General features: G+C 42.8%; 1 protein-coding gene across 1 annotated transcript in view; it reads right to left on the reverse strand.

Moving 5' to 3' along the window:
• LOC114667349 (podocan-like) overlaps positions 1–24,874 on the reverse strand; it is a 44,253-nt gene extending 19,379 nt beyond the window's left edge. Inside the window, exons 1-6 of the mRNA XM_051920685.1 lie at positions 24,316–24,874; positions 12,320–12,556; positions 7,138–7,231; positions 3,275–3,339; positions 3,075–3,184; positions 2,815–2,971 (exon numbers count right to left, since the gene is read on the reverse strand). Coding sequence (XP_051776645.1) covers positions 2,815–2,971; positions 3,075–3,184; positions 3,275–3,339; positions 7,138–7,231; positions 12,320–12,556; positions 24,316–24,339 — 687 coding nt within the window. The 5' untranslated portion in view covers positions 24,340–24,874. The remainder of the gene's footprint in view (positions 1–2,814; positions 2,972–3,074; positions 3,185–3,274; positions 3,340–7,137; positions 7,232–12,319; positions 12,557–24,315) is intronic.
• Positions 24,875–26,190: the final 1,316 nt, after the last annotated feature.

Below are 26,190 nucleotides of genomic sequence, written 5' to 3' on the forward strand. Positions count from 1 at the left end.
TGTGAACGAGTCGCACAATTCTCAGTCCCTCGATTCTCAAACTGACTCATTTCCTACAAACGAGTTGTGTGATTCCCGTCAACTTGCTTCACAGACCGCATCACTGCTTATGAACAGGGAGCACAATTCTCGTCCACTCGATTCTCTGACCGATTTATTACTTACAAATGAGTTTCCTGATTCTCTTGTTCACCGATTCTTTCGAGCTCAAACTGAATCATTACCTGAGAACGAATCACACGATTCTCATATCATTGATTCTCGAACTGAACATTAGCTACAAGCAAGTTGTGCAAATTCTTGTTCACTTGATTCCTGGAAAGATACAACAGAAACGGAAACACCAGACCCTAAGAGCCTAAGGAGACCGATGATTCTTAACTCTTCAATGAGGTGTCACCTCACTAACATCTGCGCAGGACTCTGATTGGTTCATTTCCTATAAAAGCCTCCATCCTCATTCTTAAATCCTCCTGATTTACTGGATGATCTCCCTTTCCTTCCCTGATGGGCTGCCACTCGTCCATCACTGCCTTCCCGTCCTGCATGTGAAGAGACTACAATATTTTCTCACAGTCTTGGAATAATTTGAAACACCAGGTCATGTTTACATTTTTTTTTCTTAGAGGCTCCCATTGTTGTCCGCATATCTTGGAAAGTGAGAGGATACCTGAGGAATGGAGAAGAAGTGTACTGGTGGGCCGATATTTAAGAATAAGTGGGATGTGCAGGACTGTAGTAACTACAGGGAGATAAAATTGATGAGCCACAGCATGAAGTTATGGGAAAGAGTAGTGGAAACTCAGTTAAGAAGTGAGGTGATGATTAGTGAGCAGCAGGATGGTTTCATGCCAAGAACGAGCACCACAGATGAGATGTTTGCTCTGAGGATGTTGATGGAGAAGTTTAGAGAAGGCCAGAAGGAGTTGCATTGCGTCTTTGTGGACCTGGAGAAAGAATATGACAGGGTGCCTCGAGAGGAGCTGTGGTATTATATGAGGAAGTTGGGAGTGGCAGAGAAGTACGTAAGAGTTGTACAGGATATGTACAAGGGAAGTGTGACCGTGGTGAGATCTGTGATAGGAGTGACGAGGTGGGATTACACCAGGGATCAGCTCTGAACCCTTTCTTATTTGCAATGGTGATGGACAGGTTGACAGACGGGATTAGACAGGAGTCCCCGTGGACTGTGATGTTTTCTGATGACATTGTGATCTGTAGCGATAGTAGGGAGCAGGCTGAGGAGACCCTGGAGAGGTGGAGATATGAGAGGAGAGGAATGAAGGTCAGTAGGAACAAACAGAATACATGTGTGTGAATGAGAGGGAGGTCAGTGGAATGGTGAGGATGAGGGAAGTAGAGTTGGTGAAGGTGGATGAGTTTAAATACCTGGAATCAACTGTACAGAGTAATGGGGAGTGTGGAAGAGAAGGTGAAAAAGAGAGTGCAGGCAGGGTGGAGTGGGTGGAGAAGAGTGTCAGGAGTGATTTGTGACAGACGGGTATCAGCAAGAGTGAAAGGGAAGGTCTACAGGACGGCAGTGAGACCAGCTATGTTATATGGGCTGGAGATGGTGGCACAGGAGACAGAGCTGGAGGTGGCAGAGTTAAAGATGCTAAGATTGGCATAGGGTGTGACAAGGATGGACAGGATTAGAAATGAGGACATTAGAGGGTCAGCTCAAGTTGGACAGTTGGGAGACAAAGTCAGAGAGGCGAGATTGCGTTGGTTTGGACATGTGTAGAGGAGACATGCTGGTTATAATGAGAGAAGGGTGCTAAGGATAGAGCTGCCAGGTAAGAGGAAAAGAGGAAGGCCTAAGAGAAGGTTTATGGATGTGGTGAGAGAGGACATGCAGGTGATGGGTGTGACAGAGCAAGATGACGAGGATAGGAAGATATGGAAGAAGATGATCTGCTGTGGCAACCCCTAACGGGAGCAGCCGAAAGTAGTACAAGAAGTAGAGGCTCCCACAGAAATTTCGATTTTCATGCTTTCAGGGTGTCCTTGGGGTAATTATGGGGGGGTTTGGGGGCAGGCCCCTTGAATTTCACAAACAGTCTTCTGGCTCACCGACATGCCACGTAAGGTGACTGTCCAGTCTCTCAGTTTGGACTGTTGGTCAGTGACCTGCTGTTAGCTCGACCTTCTTAGGCCTTTGCTTTAATGACCTGCTGAGATGCACTGTGGTATGTCGCTTGTTCATAGATCTTCCGTAAGCTGCATCCAATTAGTAGGCTGGTCAGTGAGCCATCGTAAGGTGTACCCACTTATTCAACTGGCTGACTGGTCTATCGTGAGGTGTGCCCAGTTTGAACATGCGTCATTAGCAGTCTTTTCGTCAGTGACCCACAGTAATGTATACCCAGGTAATCCTGTGGTCAGTGACCACCATGTAATTATGTTTAGATATTCTGCTGGCTGGCCTGACACGAGCTACACCCAGTTTGACCATTTGTCATTAAACAGAGTTAGACCTACTGGTCAGTGACTTTCAGTTAGAGGCACCCAGTGTCTCTGCCAGCCAGTTGAGTTTCTGGCTGACACAGCATCCGTTTGACCATTTGTCACTCACCCACTGTTCCGTGAGCCCAATTAGACAGAAGGGACCCAAAATAAGGTGCGGTCAGTTAGACCTACTGGTCAGTGACCCTCTGTTAGGCATACACATTTAGTCATCTTGCTCACTGGCTAACCAAGACTGTCATCCATCTCTAATGCTGGCCAGTTACCTAGGTCAAATGTGCCCAATCTAGGCCTCAGTGGCTTTACTACTGTGATGACCCTCTTTTCACTACTGGGTTAGCATCTCACCTGTAGGTGCAGCCTGTTCAGTCCGAGGGGGAGGTAGCGGGGGGCCACGGACAACAAATTATTGGACAAGATGAGGGTGGAGACAGAATCTGAGCCATTGAACAATGAATCTGGGAGACCTGAGCTCTGCAGCTTGTTATCGTGAAGGTACACAGACCTGAGGGAGAGAGGCAGTTGGTCAGTGACCTGGAAGGTGATCTCAAAAGAGAGTACAGAGAAGAAAAGGAGGAGGAGGAATATTCAGCTTTAGGTGTTCTTACTTTAGATGGGGTTTCTCTCCAAATGTCAGCGGAAAGATCTCCTCCAGTGTGTTGGCAGCCATGTCGACGATTCTCAGTGCCCGAGGGAGAATGCGAGGCGCTATGGTCAGCTGTAAGACAGAGTATAAATTCTGTTAAACAACTGGACCCCCGTGGCAGTGGAGCATTTGGCAGCAATGACAATGCCATACTGGACTCACCCTGTTGCTTGCCAGATAGATATACTGCAGGTTTCCTAAGTAGAGGAGGGCTTCATCTGGCAGACCTGCAGTAACAAAAGACAGACAGGCAGTTAGTGACGTTGTAACTGTAGCAACTGCTTATGATCTCTTAAGGACCCCCACAAAACAAAAAAGGCTCCATTATCAAAACATAACCCTTAAAACTCTAGTAAGATCTAGAAGCACAAAGTAGGCCCGGCCCCAAATTCAAACAACAGGCTTGCGGCCTGCAACAGGCCAAGCCTTCAAAAAGGGAGATGGTGTTATGGTGCAGCCAGCTTGTCATCCCTGGTAATTCGTCTAACAGACATTTGGTGGTCGTGGGTTGGGGTTGGGGGTTTGTAGTAAAGGACTGGCAGAAAGTTGTATCCAGAGATGCACAAAGATTGGAAACCAGGAATCAAACTAATGTTTTGTCAGAACATTGGTGAAACAAGAATCACAGTTGACAGTTCAGAAAAATAAGTCTTAAGCCAGAAAAACACTAAAAAATTATTCAAGTTGTTGGAAAACAGCTAAAGGGCCTAAATAATAGAAATTCTATGCCAGACCAGGGGGCAGCGGAGTGTGCTGATGGTCTCTCTCAGTCTCTTGCAGACCATTCCTGGGAAATCCTGCTTGATTCTGACACCACTGACGACGTCACTTCTGGTTCTGGCGCCAAACGATGATGTCACTTCCGGTCACGATGACGTCACTTCTGGTTCCGGCGCCAAATGATGATGTCACTTCCAGTCACAGAGGCTTCACTTCTGGTTCTGGCGCCAAACGATGATGTCACTTCCAGTCATGGAGATTACATGTCCGGTTCCGGCGCCAACTACATCATCACTTCCGGTCACGATGACGTCACTTCTGGTTCCGGTGCCAAACGATGATGTCACTTCCAGTCACGGAGGCTTCACTTCTGGTTCCGGCGCCAAACGATGATGTCACTTCCAGTCATGGAGGCTTCACTTCTGGTTCCGGCGCCAAATGATGATGTCACTTCCAGTCATGGAGGCTTCACTTCTGGTTCTGGCGCCAAACGATGATGTCACTTCCAGTCACGGAGGTTACATGTCCAGTTCCGGCGCCAACTACATCATCACTTCCGGTCACGATGACGTCACTGCCGGTGCCAAACGATGATGTCACTTCCGGTCACGGAGGTTTCACATCCGGTTCCAGCACCAACTACATTGTCACTTCTGGTCACGATGACATCACTTCCGGTTACGACACCAGTGATGTCATTTCCCCTACTCTTGATTAAAACAGCCATTTTGTCTCCAGACCAGTCCTGTGCTGTGCACATCCTACTTATTTCAAATCAACTTTTTGTAGCCAGGAAACAATACACGGGTGGCTGCCCCAAACCTTTAGGATGTCTATGACTCATTCTTATGACAAAGGATTTTTAACAAGGTGTATCCGATCTCATACACAATGTAAACAACGCACCGATATTTCAATGGTCACGTTGATTACTCATTGGACTCGTTGCCATAGTAACCATAGTAAACACTGTTGTCGGGATAAGACGAAGTCCACAAGAAAAACAAAATGGCGGTGTGGCATAATGGTGACAACAAATAGAATTTGTCAGGAAGACTTAAATCACAAAATAAAAGTAAAAAATGAGCTTCTTGAGTATTAAATCCTCACGTTTGCTAAAAAAAAAATGAAGAAATTCACAATACCTGGCTCAAGAGTGTTCTATTTTTATTTAACTTTTCTTTTTCGAATTATTCATTATGTTATTGTATGTTTTTCTATTTTTATTGTCCTCAAAATATTTAATTTGAGCCAGGGGGACGGGGCCACTCGACATTGTAGCTGTAGGACCACCCTTACTATCTGCAGACCTAAGATGGCTGTTGTGTGTTGCAATTCTTGCTACTACAGAATCAAAATTAGAGTGCAGTCCTCAATTATTAAGAAATGCCAGACTTGCCGTCTTTGCATGTCTGAATGTAATGACCAGGCCTCGCTCTAGGCAGCCTAACCCCAACTCAGATGGCGGGGGTGTCCGGCCTGCATGGGACCCAAAAATAGGACTACAGCATTTAAAGGGCAAATGAAAGATTAAAGAGGAGAGGAAAATCGTAAAGTCTGGTGTGAAGGAAAAAAAAAATCAATGTTCATTTATTATATATACTGTATAATAATAATGGTGGGAACGGTTAGATTAAAATGTGTGGATGAATTAACTAAATTGAGTAAAATTGTTTTAGAACATTAGAACCATCTGGATGAGAACAGGCCATTCAGCCCAACAAAGCTCGCCAGTCCTGTCCACTTAACTATTCCAAGTTGAGTTCCGAAAGTCCCTAAAGTCCTCCTGTCCACCACACTACTTGGTCGCTTATTCCACGTGTCTGTGGTTCTCTGCATGGAGAAAAACTTCCTGACGTTTCTGTGAAATTTCCCCTTCACAACTTTCCAACTGTGTCCCCGTGTTCTTGATGAACTCATTTTAAAGTCACTGCACTAATTCCCTTCATCATTTTAAACACTTCGGTCAGATCTCCTCTTCATCTCCTTATGCTTAAACTGAGAAGGCTCAGCTCTTTTCATCTTTCCTCATAACTCCCATTGTGTATTCAAGTCTCACATCTTGACATTTTGATTTCCTACGTGTCGTACTTTACATTTACTGACATTAAATTTCATCCCCTGTGGTCCTGAATTAGCCTCGTCGCTCTTCTCTGGACCTTTTCTAGTGCTGTTATGTCCTTTTTGTAGCCAGGTGACCAAAGCTGCACCCAGGACTCCAGGTGAGGCCTCACCAGGGTGTTATAAAGCATTACTAGGACTTGTAGTCCACACATCGGGTCTCCTCTTCATCTCCTTTTGCTCAAACAGAGAAGGTTCAGCTCTTTTCATCTTTCCTCATCACTCATCAGACCTTGAGTGTGTATTCATGGCTCACATTCTGACTTCCTACGTGTCGTACTTTACATTTACTGACATTAAATTTCATCCCCTGTAGCCCTGAATCAGCCTCGTCGCTCTTCTCTGGACCTTCTCTAGTGCTGCTATGTCCTTTTTGTAGACCAAAACTGCACCCAGTACTCCAGATGAGGCCTCACCAGTGTGTTATAAAGCCTGAGCAGAACCTCCTGTGACTTGGACTCCACACATCAAGGCGCTATATAACCTGACATTCTGTTAGCCATCTTAATGGCTTCTGAACACTGTTGGGACGTTGAAAGTGACGAGTCCACTACAACTCCTAAGTTCTTCTCATAAGGAGTACTTATGCATATTGTGTATTAAAACCTAACATTTTTTATTTCCTACGTGTTTTATTTAAAACACGCACATGAACTGCAAATCATTTCCATAATTTTTTTTTCCTACCCATATCTTGTCTGGGTCTCTGTAGTAATGGGCATCAAGTGATGTATGAAATCCTAATATATAAAAAGCCTAAACTGAGACACTAGCCAGACATCTGACTGAGTGCAATGCATGGCTGGTCAGTGAGCCAGTGGTTCACTGAAGGTGTGTAATACTAGGGGCCTGGGACCCCCTCATTAAGCCCATGAACTAAAAGAATGGAAATCAAAACTGTGTGGGAGTCTCTGAATTGACCCTCATAATTTTGACCTTCAGGCCTTCAGGAGGTCCAGAGATGGAACTGGGGGGACACAACCTGCTGGCTTACCAACCCGCCATGTAGTGCAGTCAGTCCGGTGAGTGCTGGTCAGTGACTTCACCTTTCTAGACCAGCGGTTTACCGACCTGCTGTGAGCCCCCTGACCTGCTGCTCTATGGCAGCCCACCTGAGCCACTACTTTGTGCTGAACATCTTCAATCTGCTATGCTGCCAGTAGAGGGTGCCATGCTGCCTGTACCTGCTGAGGAGAGTCGGTTGTTGTGCAGGTTCAGAGTCTTCAGTTGGGTCAGCTTGGACAGCTCATCATAGGGAATCTCTTCAAGGCGATTGTTCTGGTGGGAAACACAAAGAGAGAGGGGAGAAGTAAATCCAAGAGACGGGCAGAGAGGATCAGTGGTAAGAGTGAAAGGTAAGAAAGGTTCAAAAAATGAAATGGATGAATGAAAGAAAGAAAAGGAACTACTCCATCCATTCCATAACCCACTATATCCTAACGCAGGGTCACAGGGGTCTGCTGGAGCCAATCCCAGCTAACACAGGGCCCAAGGCAGGAAACAAACCCCGGGCAGGGCGCCAGCCCCACCGCAGGGCACACACACACACCAGGGACAATTTAGGATCGCCAATGCACCTAACCTGCATGTCTTTGGAATGTGGGAGGAAACCCACGCAGACACGGGGAGAACATCAATTCAATTCAATTTTATTTGTCATTCAGCAGAACATCCAAGATGTGCTGCAGAACGAAAAGACGATGCACAAGACATAAATAAAAACATATAGTTAGAATCAATTACATTCTGATTAGAGGTGCAAAAAAATTTATAATTAAAAGTGCATAAACTGAAAATGCATAAAATTCTGAATTCAATGTACCTACAATAAAATACTAAAATGCTTCATTTAAAAGATGAACGGCAGTAGGAAAAAAAACTGTTTTTAAACCTGGTAGTTCTACATTTCAGGCTGCGGTACCTTCTGCTTGAGGGCATGAGGGACAAGAGTTCAGAGGCAGGATAAGTGGGGTCTCTGGAAATCCGCACAGCTCTGGCCAGACAGCGTTGTTTTGCCAAGTCTTGTGCATTATTAGGCAACGGGGCTCCAATGATCCTCTCCGCAGCCCTCACCACTTTCCTCAGTGCTTTCCAGTCTGAAGCGCTGCAGCTCTCCTGCCACAGAGAGCTGCTGCTGGTTAGCACACTCTCTATGGTCCCTCTGTAGAAAGTAGTGAGGACTGACTTACTGAGATGGGCCCTCTTTAGCCTCCGCAAAAAGATCAAGCGCTGGTGAGCTTTCTTGATGATGGAGGAGGTGTGCAGGGACCAGGTGATGTTGTTCATCAGGAACTTGATAGACTGCACAATTTCCACAGCAGTGTTCTTATTGTAGACCGGGATGTGTATCAGCTGTTTCTTCCTGAAGTCGATCACCAGTTCTTTCGTTTTTTCGACATTCAGTATCAGATTGTTTTTATCACACCATTCCACAAATGACTTCACCTCCTCTCTGTAATCCCCTTCCCCATCACCTCAAAAGAGACCCACCACTGTTGTGTCGTCCACATCTTAATACATAATTCGCCAGTCTCCTCACTCACTCACTCACTCACGTCCGTCCGAAGCCGAATGCGCAGTCGCCTTCTGCGCAGCTGCCTGAAAAACCTTACGAGACTGACATCGTGGCAGGCGGCGGATTTATAGCCGCGAAAATTCAAAGAGAAAGGCGACTTTGCCCGACATCCAACCCCAACATCACGGGAGGTGGCGGATTTACGGCTGCAAAAATTCAAAGAGAAAGGCGACTTCGATTAAAGCTCTAGAGGCCAGAAAGGCGATTTCGACTACAGCTCGAGGCCTAATTATGCATTCATTCAATACACCTATATCAGGTTTGTGGTGCTTATACTTATTATATATTATACTATTCCACTCGTGCCCGTTTCATCTTACGTTGTCGAAACGGGCTCTTTGTCTAGTACTTAATAATTTGGTTTGTGCTGAACTTGGCACAACAGTCATGGGTCATAAGTATGAAGAGGAGGGGACTTAGAACGCACCCCTGTGGAGAACCTGTGCTCAAGGAGATGATATCTGATTTATTCTTCCTTACCCGTACGTACTGAGGCCTATCCATTAAAAAGTCCAATAATAATAATAATAATTCATTACATTTATATAGCGCTTTTCTCAGTACTCAAAGCGCTATTCACACAGGGAGGAACCGGGAAGCGAACCCACAATCTTCCACAGTCTCCTTACTGCAAAGCAGCAGCACTACCACTGCGCCACCTGTGAGGACAATATCCAGTTTTGCATAGGTATGCTCAGTCCCAATGGGCCCAGTTTGCAGATCAGATTCTGAGGGATGATGGTATTAAAAGCCGAACTAAAATCAACAAACAGCATGCGGACCAGAGTGTCTCTGTTCTCCAGATGTTCCAACGAAAAATGGAGTGCAATGGATAAGGTGTCCTCTGTAGCATGGTTAGAGTGGTAGGTGAATTGGAGTGGATCAAATGAGGAGGGTAGGACAGAAGTAACGTGGTCCTTAATCAGCCTCTCGAAACATTTCAACACTATTGGTGTTAGAGCTACAGGGCGATAGTCATTCATGGTTGTGACTATGGATTTTTTCGGAACCAGGATGATTTCTGAGGTTTTAAAGCAAGATGGCACAACAGCCTGACACAGGGAGATGTTAAATATATCCGTAAGGACATGTGTCAGCTGCTCCACACATCCTTTGAGTACGCAACCTGGTATCTGGTCTGGTCCCGCAGCTTTCCTTGGATTAATTCTCCTCAAAGTCCGTAAAACATCATCCAGTTCCAGACACAGTGCCTTCTCGTCAGGATGAGGGCACTTAACCTGCATGTCTTTGGACTGTGGGAGGAAACCCACGCAGACACGGGGAGAACATGGAAACTCCACGCAGCGAAGCGAACCCGGGTCTCCTTATTGCAAGGCAGCAGCGCTACCACTGCGCCACCGTGCCGCCCAAAGGAACTGTTCTTAATGGAAAATTCAACGTACGACACAGGAAAGAATCTCCAGAAATGCAAAAAAATTAAATCAAATTTACGTGACTGTAGTATCAGCTATGCTGACCTCAGAACTTGCAAATGAATTTGACTGAATTGTCAACTTGAAAAATATAGGAGTAGGATTTGGAGTAGGATACCTAGACTCTTTACCTAGCCTAAAATAATAATAATAATAATAATAATAATAATAATAATAAATGATATTTTTATACTGCGGTGGGTTGCCACCCTGCCCGGGATTAGTTCCTGCCTTGTGCCCTGTGTTGGCTGGGATTGGCTCCAGCAGACCCCCGTGACCCTGTGTTTGGATTCAGCGGGTTGGAAAATGGATGGATGGATGGATGGATATTTTTATAGTGCTTTTCTAAACACTCAAAGTGATTTACATGTAAAGTGGGGAGCCAGTTCGGTTCTATTCAATAAGGGCGCGCACAAAAAGGTGAGCTTCAAAAGGGCGACCTCAATTGGGCGCAGTGAATAAAGGCAAACGCAACAAAATTATTATAGAAAATTTATTAGATAAAGGCAATGATTGAACGTATAAAAAGGCGAAAGCAAGAATATTAAAACATCCAATTAATTAATGCATGAACTTCTAACAAACTATTTCTAAAGCTCTCTATATTTCGTTGTTTTCTGCTCTTACTCATTGTTGTGTTACACTTGAAGCTGTAGATTATGTGCAATGCCACGTAGATATTTTCTTATTTATTATTATCTACTATTATTGTCTATCTATTATGATTTAAATTATCTATGAACGTCTTTATTCACCGCACCCAATTGAGGTCGCCCTTTTGAAGCTCGCCTTTTTGTGCACGCCCTTATTGAAGGATACCAGCCAGTTCAACCACCAATTCACAGCATTCACCTGGATGATGGGACGGCAGCCATTTTAGCAGCAGTACACGAAGCACAAATTAACTATTAGGTGATAAAAGGGTAGGAAAGATAGGGACAGCGGGTGATTAGGGGGGCCAGGATAGTCGGAATTTCCTGAAACATCCTAATAATGCCCACAGAGATTCAGGACCTCAGTTTTGAAGGACGTCACCATTTTTTAGCAGCGTCCCCGTCACTTCATTGGGGTACTGGAATGCACATTCAGAGCACAGACTAAGCGCCCCCCTACTGGCCTCACCAACACCTTCTTCCAGTAGCCACCCAAGCTTTTCCTGGTTGGTCTCCCATCCAAGAACTGCCTGGGCCCAAATCTGCTTAACTTCAGGTGGCCGGCCTGTTCTGAAGTGCAGGATCAACATTCAGTATTATTACACAACTTTCAAAAAGCAGAAGGTTCATATCAAAAATATAAAACGAGAATGGAATTCTAAATGAGCTAGGGAATCCAAACTTGAAAAAGTCTGAATGTGTGTAAGCCCCCCCACCAATTCAGGGCATTTATAAAGAAAGTACTGATTTACTTCATGAGGCTAAAGTACATAATAAACAAGAAACGCTGCATCAGAAATATTAAAATGTGTGCTTCAGGTGAAATGTTTAAAGTCTAAAGAGTCTCGATTGTAATAGAAATTTGTCATTTTTCACCCCCTGATGGAGGTCCATAGAGGGCCAGATTCCTAGCAAAGGAAAAAAAAAATCATATTCATAATCACTGACCTTAAAAATAACCTAAAATGATACCCCACATACTTATTTTTTTTAATTTGTCATTTTAACCTTCCAGGAGTTGTTATTAGACCACCAGTAAAGAATCAAATGTCAAAAATATTATCACACTTGTGATTAGTAATCTTGAAATAGCATAAAATGACGCTGAGATTACCAATCCCCGTTTTTCTAAGGTATCCCATTAGGGGGATGAACCTTTCAAGTCCTCCTGATGATTTCTACTGAAGACATCCATTAGTTAACTCTTCATCATAAAGGTGCGATTTCCTGCACAAAATATGGTTTGAGTGAAGGTGACCAAAAATAGGGGGAACCCATAAAAGTGAGTGGAATGGTGTATCATATGTGGGGGTTTTCTTGTACTGTAGAGTCAGAAGACACCAGAAGGAACTCTTATGAACACAAAAGGAAAGAGCAAACGGAAATCCAACTAAAGACGTTTTCAAATTTTGAATGGCGAAGCCAAAACCAGAACAGGAGGTGAAAAGTCAAAAGCAGAAGGTCAAAAAATGGTCAAAGAGCAACAGGAATACAAATGTGACAAAGGAAGAACGGAAAAAAGCAGCCGAAGGAGCCTATTCAAGTTCAAGGGTGAGAACAAAGAGGAGCTGCAGCACAGCATTCTGTTAAATCACCAGAGTGACCGCAGCGTCCATGAACTCCAGACGAGTCCACAGTGGAAACAGAGCACCACATTCAAAACGTACCGACCGCGCTCCACTGACCTCCCTTTGTGGTCAAGTACCTGAAGTGAGAGGTGCTGTATGGAGTTGGACAGATTAGATGGGAAGGCCGTCAGGTCCACCCCCCCGCACTCCACTGCCTCTGATGTGGGACAGTCACACTGAGCAGGGCACATTCCCCTCGGATCAGCTGGTGAGGGCGGCAACGCGGGCATCTCTTCTTCATCGTAGAGAGGAGCCTGGGAAAGGAGCTGTGAAGACAGAGAGAGAAGAAACAGCAGGGGCCACCACAGAGGAGACTGAGGTGAGGGGGTGGGAGGGAGGGAGGGAGAGAGGACAGTCAGTGGGGCGAGAGCTAATATGGCGCCTTACAAGGCTGACACTGACTATTACACTAAGACACTATGACTCGACAGACACAGGGAGAAGTGAAAGGCACAATATAATAGATATAAAAGGCGTTGTATAAGAATGATAGATAGCTGTGAAAGGCACGACAGATAGATAGATAGATAGATAGATAGATAGATAGATAGATAGATAATGTGAATGGCACAATAGATAGATAGATAATGTGAATGGCACAATAGATAGATAGATAGATGGATAGACAGATAATGTGAATGGCACGATAGATAGATAATGTGAATGGCACAATAGATAGATAGATAGATAGATAGATAGATAGATAATGTGAATGGCACAATAGATAGATAGATAGATAATGTGAATGGCACGATAGATAGATAGATAGATAGATAGATAGATAGATAGATAGATAGATAGATAGATAGATAATGTGAATGGCAAAATAGATAGATAGATAGATAGATAGATAGATAGATAGATAGATAGATAGATAGATAGATAGATAGATAGATAGATAGATAGATAGATAGATAGATAATGTGAATGGCACAATAGATAGATAGATAGATAGATAATGTGAATGGCACAATAGATAGATAGATAGATAGATAGATAATGTGAATGGCACAATAGATAGATAGATAGATAGATAGATAGATAGATAATGTGAATGGCACAATAGATAGATAGATAGATAGATAGATAGATAGATAGATAGATAGATAGATAGATAGATAGATAGATAGATAGATAGATAATGTGAATGGCACAATAGATAGATAGATAGATAGATAGATAGATAGATAGATAGATAGATAATGTGAATGGCACAATAGATAGATAGATAGATAGATAGATAATGTGAATGGCACAATAGATAGATAGATAGATAGATAGATAGATAGATAGATAGATAGATAGATAGAAAGATGCTATATAAAATAGATATTTACATAAGGCACTATTTACTATAGATAAATATGAAAGGCATGATATAACAGACAGATAGGTATGAAATATCTTTTATATTCACCAGATATGAAAGGCACTAAAGACAAGGGTTCATTCATATCCTGGCCTGCAGCCTGCATTTTCTTCTCGAGGCGGGGGGGTTTTCTTCTTCATATCACAAAGATATGCACAGCAAATTACCAACTCTAAGCCCCCCGCCCCCCCCATCTGAATGTTTTTGTGGGTCCCATGATGCACTGACAGCCTGTCCAGGACAGTTTCCCACTTTGTGCCCCCATGCTGCTGGGTTTTGACCCTCACCCCCCCCTCCACAAAGCTATTCACAAATAAGCACGCTCACTACATGGATGGTGGATATTGAAATCTAAACTAAAACGTGTTTTTCCACTCTCGCTGACCTCCACACATCTGGCAGTGAGCTGGCAGGGCGCCCGTCTTCAGCGAGAAGTGTTTCTAATTACGGTCCTCCCCCAAAGTCCCATGGTGCACTTGTCTAAATGTGTGCTGAGCGCCCGCCAGGAGCTGACGTCCATCACGCTGCGGGGTCCGTGTGGCTCACTGACACATGCGGTGTTTGCATGCTGTCACCTTATACAGTCGGTGACGCTAGCATCCATGGTAAGACCACCCAGGGTGCGGCCCACAGCCCGAATTCTTATAGTCAGAGGGTTTCACTGAGGGATTTCCCAGGTAATGAGAGAGTGGTGGTGGCTAAGACTCACAGTTTGATGCCAGCCACTGACACCCTGCCCAAGTCAGTGTAAGCAGCATGTTGACATGGCATTTGCTGAATAAAGGCACTATATAAAATACAGGTTGGCTGTTTTCATTGATAAATTAGATTAAGCTGAAGTTTCTGCCAAGCTTCACTGAAAGACCAGCCTACTCCAAAAGGAATGGGCACAGAACAAGGACCCACCATGGAAGAAATGCCAGTCCTCCTCAGGGCACCCATCCATAATATAACATGTGAGGCTCTAAGTGGCTTAAAAGCCTGTCTCGGGACTGCCATTGGAACGAAAGAGAAGAATCCCAGGCAGAGCTCAAAACTGTATTCAAGTGCCATCACCAGAAGGACATTGAGGTTTAGTCCTGCATGGTGCCAATCCTTCAGTCAAGTGTTATGTTGCCCGGGTATAAATAAACGAGGAAAAACTGTCTTTGGAGACTCAACATGGCTAAAAACAACCCCCAATGAGACAAAAAGACGTAGGTACTCTTAATCCATCGAGACAATAAAACTGTTATGTAAAGTATTTGAGGAAGGAGACGCTGTACCCATGGTTTTAGATGAGATCCCACATTTCTGTATTCCGATGATGTCCTCCCATCAACCCCAGCACACTCCTATTGCAGTCCCAATGCCGGCACTGGTTTTTGAATTGCTCCCTTTCTCATTATATTTTATTTTTTTACTCTTTTATGAATGTGAAGTGTTATTTTAATGTGTAATTTGAGAGAGCTCTGAATGTTCCTTGTTATCTATATATGACAATAAATAAACTTGAACTGAATTGAATTAACCCTTCTCTCCTAGATTTTAAGTCAGGGCAATGGCAATGCACATGCAGCCTTTTGTGAATATTGGTTCAGCCGTTTTATGCGTGATGGACAAACCAACAAACAGCTTACGATTTTATGCACATAGATGACGCGGAGTTTTACTTGAGGGTGTTTGAGTAATTGGCAGCTTTCAAACTGCAAATTTGTTGTTGTGATCCACTCACCCAAAATGGCCAAAAGTGATGTGAGGCCTCCACGCCAAAATATGCTTAGCTTCAAAAATTCACAATTTTAAGTAATGTTCGCAAAATATAACCCAATCCCCACTAGAGGGAGGGTGACCGTAAACCTCCGGCTTGTGGATGAAAGGCCAAACAAAGAGTCTTTATAAAAACGAGATTTATTCCACAATAATATAACAAAATAGTCAAAAGAGCAAGGCAATTCTAAGCGAGCAAATCCCAGAAACACAGTCTGGAAATTATCACCCCAAAGAATAGAAACAAAAGAGTCAACAAACCGGGAAATACAAGAAATAACGAAACTCTAAATTAGCATAAGCTGCCCTAATTTGAGGTGTTCATAAGAAATGGAATAATTTACTTCATAATGTTAGAACATTAGAACATTAGAACACTCTAGACGAGAACAGGCCATTCAGTCCAACAAAGCTCGCCAGTCCTGTCCTCTTATTTCTTCCAGTAACACATCAAGTTGAGTTTTGAAAGTCCCTAAAGTCTTACTGCCCACCACACTACTTGGTAGCTTACTCCAAGTGTCTTATCGTTCTTTGTGTAAAGAAAACATCCTAATGTTTGTTCTAAATTTTCCCTTCACAAGTTTCCAACTGTGTCCCGTTTTCTTGATGAACTCATTTTAAAGTCACCGTCTCGACCCTCTGGACAGATTCCCTTCATCATTTTAAACACTTCAGTCAGGTCACCTCTTAATCTTCTTTTGCTCAAACTGTAAAGGCTCAGCTCTTTTAATCTTTCCTCATCACTCACCCCCTGTAGCCCTGAATCATCCTTGTCACTCATCTCTGGACCTTCTTCTGTGCTGTTATGTCCTTTTTGTAGTCTGGAGACCAAAACTGCACCCAGGACTCCAGATGAAGCCTCACCAGGGTGTTATAAAGCATTACTAGGACTTGTAGTCCACACATCGGGTCTCCTCTTCATCTCCTTTTCCTCAAACAGAGAAGGTTCAGCTCTTTTCATCTTTCCTCATCACTCATCAGACCTTGAGTATTCATGGCTCACATTCTTACTTCCTACGTGTCGTACTTTACATTTACTGACATTAAATTTCATCCCCTGTAGCCCTGAATCAGCCTCGTCGCTCTTCTCTGGACCTTCTCTAGTGCTGTTATGTCCTTTTTGTAGCCTGCACCCAGGACTCCAGATGAAGCCTCACCAGTGTGTTAGAAAGCATTACTAGGACTTGTAGTCCACACATCTGGTCTCCTCTTCATCTCCTTTTGCTTAAACTGAGAAGGTTCAGCTCTTCTAATCTTTCCTCCCACCTCATCAGACCTCCCATTGTATATTCAGACCTCACATTCTGACTTCCTACGTGTCCTACTTTATATTTTCTGACATTCAATTTCATCTCCTGTAGTCCTGAATCAGGCTAGTCGCTCTTCTCTGGACTTTCTTCTGTGCTGCTATGTCCTTTTTGTAGCCTGGAGACCAAAACTGCACCCAGTACTCCAGATGAGGCCTCACCAGTGTGTTATAAAACCTGAGCAGAACCTCCTGTGACTTGGACTCCACACATCAAGGCACTATATAACCTGACATTCTGTTAGCCTTCTTAATGGCTTCTGAACACTGTCGGGAAGTCGATAGCTTAGAGTCCACTACGACTCCTAAATCCTTCTTATGAGGTGGACTCTCAATTTTCCGACCGCCCATTGTGTATTCAAACCTAACATTTTTACTTCCTATGTGTAATTCTTTACATTTACTGACATTAAATTTCATCTGCCGCAAATCTGCCCAGGCCTGTCTTCTATCCAAGTCCTTCTGTGATAACGGATTCCAAATAATCTGCTAACCCACCTATCTTGGTATCATCTGCAAACTTAACCAGCTTGTTACTTATATTCCTATCTAAATCATTTATATATATTAAAAATAGCAGCGGCCCCTGCACTGCCCCCTGCTGGTCACCACTCTTAACACCGGCCAGTTCTGATGAGGTTCCTCACACCATCACCCTCTGCTTCCTGTGTCTGAGCCAATTCTGCACCCATCTAAAAACATCACCCTGAACTGCCACTTCTTTGAGTTTGATGCCCATCCTGTCATGTGGCACCTTATCAAATGCTTTCTGAAAGTCCAGATAAATAACATCATCTGCTCCACTTTGATCGTATCCTTTTGTTGCCTCCTCATAGAATTCCATCATGTCAGTAAAACACGACCTCCCTCTTCTGAGCCCATGCTGACTGTCCTGTCCTTGCCAGGTGTTGCTCAATCTTCTCCTTAATAATTCATTCCATTAATTTTCCTGTGATGCATGTTAAGCTTACTGGCCTATAGTTGCTTGGATCTGCCCTGTCACCCTTTTTATATGTAAGGTGAAACAAGAATAGTTGTGTCAGATATTTGAAATATTAAAAGGTCGAAACACTCTCGATTGTGATAGAAATTTGTCATTGTTAACACTCTAATAGAGGTCCATAGATGGCTAGAGCCTTAGTAAAGAATCGAAAATTAAAAACAGCGCCATATCTGTAATCACCAGCCTTGAAATAGTCTACAACAATACCTCACAAACTTATGCTTGAACTTTTTGCACCTTCTGGCAGTGGCTCTTAGAGGGATAGGACCATTGCTTAATAATCAAATATCATAAATATAATCATATTCGTGATCAGCAACCTCGATAGAGCATAAAACGGCACTCCACGTGCCAATATTACCGATCCCCATTTTTTTTGAAGTTTTGTGAAAACTTGAACCCTCATATCTCATTATGAGGTTGGTTGATGTGGCATACACGTCTTCAAGTCCTCATTTGCTGAAGACACCTGTTAGTTTGCTCTTTTTCATAAGGATGTCATTTCCTGCACAAACTTTTCCTGAAAAATGTGGGTTTTGCGGGTCTAGAATGACATAAATGGGAGGAACCCCTATAATCTCAATTTATTGCATAACTAGACATCAAGACGAGTCAAACGCCATATCATATGTGGGGGGTTGTTCGTACCAGTGAGTCAAAAAGAAAACCTGAAGTAACTCTTATGATTGCAGAAAAGGAAAAACTCACCACCCACAAAGCACATACGATGTACCGTAGAGATATTACATTTCCCATCAGCCTTTATCGGGCTGGGGGTGGTCCATCAATGGTGACAGACAGGTGTCCCCCAACTCCCCTTGGGGAGCCACCCACAAAACACAAGAGACATCGCAGAACAAGCATCTACACATGGAACTGATGGAAAATACATAATTATATAAATAATATAAATAACAAAAGTCACGTCAATGATAATATCCAGAAGACAAAAATGAACAAAAAGGTCATGACCCTGGTGAGTGCTGCTCTGTGCCCAGGTGTGCCCAGTGGACTTGTACCCTCTTCAGGGTTGGGGTAGGCACTGGAAATGGAAAAACGTTAATCCATTCTCCTTGATATCAGCAGTTACAATGCTGAAATCATCAGTTTTAAATATTTATCAAGAGGTAGGTATTTGATATCAACTTTATCAGCACTTGGAAATTTGATATTGAGCTTCCGAAATCTGATAAAGATTTTTTTCATTTTGATATCGAGCTTTTGAAATTTGATATCAAGTTTTTAAAAACTGATATCAAAAAAGAGAGCTTAAATGCTAATATATACAGTATGCTGATTGTAATTTCTCATATCGTATTTTGTCATTTTGATATCATGTTTATAAAATTTGATATCAGGCATAGGGCGGCACGGTGGCGCAGTGGGTAGCGCTGCTGCCTCGCAGTTAGGAGACTTGGGTTCGCTTCCCGGGTCCTCCCTGTGTGGAGTTTGCATGTTCTCCCCGTGTCTGCGTGGGTTTCCTCCCACAGTCCAAAGACATGCAGGTTAGGTGGATTGGCGATTCTAAATTGGCCCTAGTGTGTGCTTGGTGTGTTTGTGTGTGGCCTGCGGTGGGTTGGCACCCTGCCCGGGATTGGTTCCTGCCTTGTGCCCTGTGTTGGCTGGAATTGTCTCCAGCAGACCCCCGTGACCCTGTGTTCGGATTCAGCGGGTTGGAAAATGGATGGATGGATGGATGGATGGATGGATGGATGATTAAGAGTTGGGTGGCATGGTGGCGCAGTGGGTAGCGCTGCTGCCTCGCAGTTAGGAGACTTGGGTTCGCTTGTCGGGTCCTCCCTGCGTGGAGTTTGCATGTTCTCCCCGTGTCTGTGTGGGTTTCCTCCAGGCACTCCGGTTTCCTCCCACAATCCAAAGACATGCAGGTTAGGTGGATTGGCGAGTCTAAATTGGCCCTAGTGTGTGCTTGGTGTGTGGGTGTGTTTGTGTGTGTCCTGCGGTGGGTTGGCACCCTGCCCGGGATTGGTTCCTGCCTTGTGCCCTGTGTTGGCTGGGATTGGCTCCAGCAGACCCCCGTGACCCTGTGTTCAGTTGGAAAATGGATGGATATCAGGCTTATAAAATTTGACATCACACATTTCAAATTTGATATCATGCTTTTGAAATTTGATATCAAGATTTTTAAAATGTGATATGTGCTTTTGAAATCTGAAATCAACTTTCTAAAAACTGCTATAAAAAAAGAGAGCTTAAAAGCTAATATCCATCCATTATCCAACCTGCTATATCCTAATTACAGGGTCACGGGGGTCTGCTGGAGCCAATCCCAGCCAACACAAGGCAGGAAACAAACCCCGGGCAGGGCGCCAGCCCACCGCAGGGCACACACACACACCCACACACCAATCACACACTACGGACAATTTAGCATCACCAATGCACCTAACCTGCATGGGGAGAACATGCAAACTCCACGCAGCGAAGCGCACCTGGGTCTCCTTATTGCAAGGCAGCAGCGCTACCACTGCACCACCGTGCCGCCCAAAGGAACTGTTCTTAATGGAAAATTCATCGTACAACACAGGAAAGAATCTCCAGAAATGCAAAAAAATAAAATCAAATCTACGTGACTGTAGTGTCAGCTATGCTGACCTCAGAGCTTGCAAATGAATTTGACTGAATTGTTAACTTGAAAAATATAGGAGTAGGATTTGGAGTAGGATACCTAGACTCTTTACCGAGCCTAAAAACCGGGAAGCGAACCTAGGCCTCCTAACTGCGAGGCAGCAGTGCTACCACTGTGCCACCGTGCCGCCCTATGTGATATCACGCTTTTGAAATTTGATATCAAGTTTTTAAAATTGGATATAAAAAAGAGAGATTAATTGCAAATATATATGCTGATTTTAAACTCGCATTATCATATTTTGTCATTTTGATCATGTTTATCAAATTTGATATCAGGCTTTTAAAATTTGATATCAAGTTTTCCAAATTTGATATCGCGCTTTTGAAATTTCAACATCCTCAAACTTGATATCAGATTTTAAAAACTTGGTATCAGATTTCATAAACGTGATATCAGAATGACAAAATATGATATGAGAGATTAAAATCAGCATATACAGTATATTAGCATTTGTAAAAACTTGATATCAAATTTTAAAAGCGTGATGCCAATTTTTTGGTAGAAATATGTGTGACGGTTTATGCATGAGGCTCAAACAGACAGAAATTAAACTTTATATACTGTAACGACAACAGAGAGGAGTCAAACGAAGGGCTGGGGTACCACTGCAGTAATCCCGAGACTGGAAAAGGGTTGAAAAGACCCAAGCGGTCAAGAAGGAGCACATGACCTCACAAATGTCCTCATATACTGTATGTGGGTGCTGACCCATTCACGACTCTGTAGGCCAGCATCAAGGAAATGAACTCAATACAATGCAGTGACCTGAAGAGACGACTGGTTGAACATCTGACGTGTGGCTGCATTTTGAATCATCTACTGGGGCTTGGTGACACATATCGGTACTCCTGCCATCAGAGAGTTGCAATAGTTTAGACATGACAGGAGCAAAGCCTGGACCAGGAGTTGTGCTGCCTACTCCGCCAGGTATGGTCTGATCTGGCGGATGTTCTATAGACAGAATCTGCCTGACTCAGAGACTGTAGCAACATGGTCCCTGATGGACAGCTGGTCACTAATCACCACTCCAAGATTGTGCACTGACCCGACGGGTTTTAGGAATAATGAGACAAGCTGAACATACTGTAGATGTTGTGTTGAATAGATGGACAAGAAGGTTCATCTTTCCCAGCTTGAGCTGGAGATGGCGGTCCTTCATCCAGGTTGCCATATTGGTAAGACACGCAAAGATTCAAAGTGATACCATGTGGTCCTTTGGAGGGAATGACAGGTACAGATGCGTATCATCTGCAGAGAACTGATGAGGGAAACCTTGGGACTCAGTGATAGGGCCCAGTGAGGAGGCGAATAGAGAGAAGAAGTTCCAACAGCGATCCTTGGAGCATCACCGTGCTTGCCTGATGCACCCTTGACATCTCTCCATGCCAAAACACACAGTGGGATCAGCCCAGGAGGTAGGACTGGTATCCGATTACAAAACCCCTACTGAAGGATGGAGCACAAGGAGGTGATGTGACTTGAGTCTCACAACATTTTGGGGTCAAACTAGGATTAAAATTACAACCCTCCTCTGAAATGGAGTAACACAATGTGTGGCAATATGTGAGCTTGGATTGTGCACAACAATTCCCTTCTGAAAGATGGAGCACAAGGTGATGATGTGACTAGAGAACAAAAGACTAGAGACTTTAGAACAAAAGGACAATTCACACCAACACGTCTGGTAATCCCATTTACCTAATTTCGCTAAAATAACATCAAGTCGAGGTATGATGGTCCCCAAAGTCCTTCTGTCTGTTGCACTACTTTGGGACTTATTCCTTCTATGGCTCTTTGTGTGAAGAAAGACTTTCTAAAATGTGCACTTTTACCACTGGTCTTCATAGCACTTGCCAATCACACTTTAAATTAAAAACCCCCAAAGTATAAAAAAAATGTGATGACAGCTGTTTAGGGACACGATGGGTTGCAGTATTTCAGCTGGAATGTGGACTTGCAATTTCATTTTCTATAATACCCCTTTAAAAGGCACAATCAATTTCCGGTGAAGGATGGAGCCTGAGGAAGAGGTGGAGAGAATTGAGATTTCCTAGCATCTCAAAGTGATTTGAATTCTAAGTCTCATCTGCTCTACAGAAAATGAAAAAGGCCCACTTGGAGTCCATAAAGTAAAAGTGTGCACTGATGGATGAAGTCCAAGGAGGTGAAATGTATAATATAGTGCCTTTCACCTCTGTACCTCTCTATTATATAGTGCCTTTCATATCTATAATACTGCATAGTCATTTTAATATTTATCTTTATTTTATATAGTCTTTCTTATATATTATCTATAATATAGTGCCTTTCACCACTATCTATCTATATTTTTATATAATGCCTTTCATCTATTTAATTACCAATTGTATGGTGCCTTTTACATCTATCTGTCTATTATACTACATAGCACCTTTCCTATCTATCAATATGTACCTAGTGAATCTATCAATTTAATATAGTGCCTTTCATTTCTTTATCTATTAAATAGTACCTTTCTATTATACTGCATAGTATGTATAAAATTCGATCTGTCTTTATTTTTGTAATGTATTTCCTACCCATCCATCCATCCCCTTATCTATCAATCTGTCATATAGCACCTGTCCTAACATATCTATCATATTTAATATTGTGTATTTCATCTCTCTGTTTATAATGCCTTTCACATCTATCTGTCTAATATAGTGCCCTTTATATCTATCTATCTATCTATCTATCTATCTATCTATCTATCTATCTATCTATCTATCTATCTATCTATCTATCTATCTATCTAATATAGTGCCCTTTATATCTATCTATCTATCTATCTATCTATCTATCTATCTATCTATCTATCTATCTATCTATCTATCTATCTATCTATCTATCTAATATAGTGCCCTTTATATCTATCTATCTATCTATCTATCTATCTATCTATCTATCTATCTATCTATCTATCTATCTATCTATCTATCTATCTATCTATCTATCTAATATAGTGTCCTTTATTTCTATCTATCTATCTATCTAATATAGTGCCCTTTATATCTATCTATCTATCTATCTATCTATCTATCTATCTATCTATCTATCTATCTATCTAATATAGTGCCCTTTAATTCTATCTATCTATCTATCTATCTATCTATCTATCTATCTATCTATCTATCTATCTATCTATCTATCTATCTATCTATCTATCTATCTAATATAGTGCCCTTTATTTCTATCTATCTATGTAATATAGTACCCTTTCTATCTATCTATCTATCTATCTATCTATCTATCTATCTATCTATCTATCTATCTATCTATCTATCTATCTATCTATCTAATATAGTGCCCTTTATTTCTATCTATCTATGTAATATAGTACCCTTTCTATCTATCTATCTATCTATCTATCTATCTATCTATCTATCTATCTATCTATCTATCTATCTATCTATCTATCTATCTATCTATCATATATTGCCTTTCACATCTATCTATCTCTAGTGCCTTTCACATCTATCTGTCTATCTATCATATAGTGTCTTTCATATCTATCTATCTATAGTTCCTTTCACATCTATCTATCTATCATACAGTGCCTTTCACATCTGTCTATCTATGTATCATGTAGTGCCTTTCATTCCTTCATCAAAGTTAAACTGTGATTTAAATTCTTAAGTCTAAAACCTGCTGCGCAGATAATGAAGAATGCCAACTGGAAGGCTATAAAGTGAAAGTGTTCAATGACAGATGAAAACGTCAAAATAAGACGAGAAGTATGCGACTGCTGTCTGGGGTTTGGATTTCGCGAAGCAAATTGGTTTGATCTGGAAAGTCTGCAGGTTGAAATCCACTTTATTAATGGACAACAGTGGACATGCTATATAATGCTAAACACATCGGTCCTCAACATGAAAAGATAATAAAAACCTGAAGCTTATGGGAGAGGTCCGGGCGAAAGCATATAGTGGGCAGGATGATGAAGAACATTCTAGACAACGTGCTGGTCAGCCTTACCTGTCCACGTCGTCCCGTGTCCATCTCCGGTGTGATTGGGGGTGGTGGGCTGTGGTTTACTTCAGGTCACCCTTCTTTATGCACGTCATTGGAAGGACCATCTAGCGCCCCCAATTTAGCGTCCTAATATTCCGAAATGTTCTCAGCTGCGCAACCTGCTCCGATTTTTTTTTCACTTCCTACAGAATAAATCACAGAGAAAATGAGCGCGTCGGACCAGCAGAGGGTCACTCCTGACTGCCAGTTCTGTCTCTTTCTCCACTTCTTGTGTCTCGCACTCCTCCCTCGTCTCTCGCTCTGTCTCTCTCTTTTTTTCCGTCCCTTTCTTTTAATCCCTCGCTCCCCCTCTCTGTATTGGTATGTCCCCTTCCTTTCTTTCTCTTTTTGTTGCTAAATCGCGCACATTCCCGTTTGTCACACATGAAGTTTATTTCTGGCGGTGATGAAGAAAAGACAAAGTCTGGCACGGCGAGCGCACATTTGGAGGACATGCTGAAATATTCCTGGCACCAAACTTTCAAAAACAAGGCACCCTGAGAAGCCCTGAGGTCCGTTCGCAACACGCAGAGCCTTGTGTGCCACTCTTGGCACTCCTAATATACACAAAGATAATGCATGAAACACATCTTTCAATTATTTTCATTTAAACAGGAAGGCGCTATAAAGCAAGCCAGTCCTGCTTGTGTCTTGACAGAAGAGTTCCCCTGTGCTTGTCATAGCCTGACAATCGGCTGTAGCACTCGTGGGGGACTTGAATCCTTGGAGGCGCTCTGGATCAGGAACGGGAATAAGCAGGAGAAGAAGACACGGTGATGATCCGCCCTGTGGGGGACCGCAAAGAACGGAGGTGAGACCCTCTACCTCAGGACGGGGCAGCTTCTACTGCTGTATATACATTGCTCCACAATTCATTCGCTTGCAGACTGTTCTCTCTTAAGTACTCCCTGACACCCCATCACTGACGGAAGGCAGCCTGCTCAGCCACTGCCAGGCTCAGAGCGCCACAGCCAAATCGACGTAACCTTCTCTGAATTGACAAAGTGGCACCCGTGCAATTTAAAGAGCATTGGCGCCCAGATCGGCCTTCGAGCTGCCCACCGTCTGTCTAACTGTGGGGAACACTATAGGGCACAAATCAGATCTATCTGTCTGTTACATAGTGCCTTTAATCTATATATTATATAATGTTTTCACGCTGTATTAGTATCTATGTGTCTGTATCTTTAATCTCTATTTATGCAATGCCCAATACACTACTATCTATCACCTATCCACATGTCTTATTTTATATGGTATCTTTCATGTCTGCCTTTCACATCTATCTTTATTTTATACAGTGCCTTTCACATCAGTTTATAATACAGTGCTTTTCCCCTTTGACTCTCTATCTGTTGTACTCCTACTCCATCTATCTTACATCCAACTTCCAGAGAAAACTTGGGAGTTGACGGCAGGATTGGCATTCCAGTCACCGTAAAACAAAAGCTCACACTGTTTGTGGTGCTGAGATGTCACCTGCTGCACTCGGGTCCCAGTCCAGATGGTTCGTTGTGTGGTGCGTGCGGCAACGCTCTATGCGCATGCTCCCAGCCTCTGTGTCTTTCATCTCTGTATTCTGTAGTACCTTTCACTTCTATCTATCTATCTATCTATCTATCTATCTATCTATCTATCTATCTATCTATCTATCTATCTATTATATAGTGCCTTTCACATCTATCTATCTATCTATCTATCTATCTATCTATCTATCTATCTATCTATCTATCTATCTATCTATCTATCTATAGTGCCTTTCACATCTATCTATTATATAGTGCCTTTCACATCTATCTATCTATCTATCTATCTATCTATCTATCTATCTATCTATCT

The sequence above is a fragment of the Erpetoichthys calabaricus genome, chromosome 17, assembly GCF_900747795.2.
Source record: "Erpetoichthys calabaricus chromosome 17, fErpCal1.3, whole genome shotgun sequence".
Taxonomy (NCBI): Eukaryota; Metazoa; Chordata; class Cladistia; order Polypteriformes; family Polypteridae; genus Erpetoichthys; species Erpetoichthys calabaricus.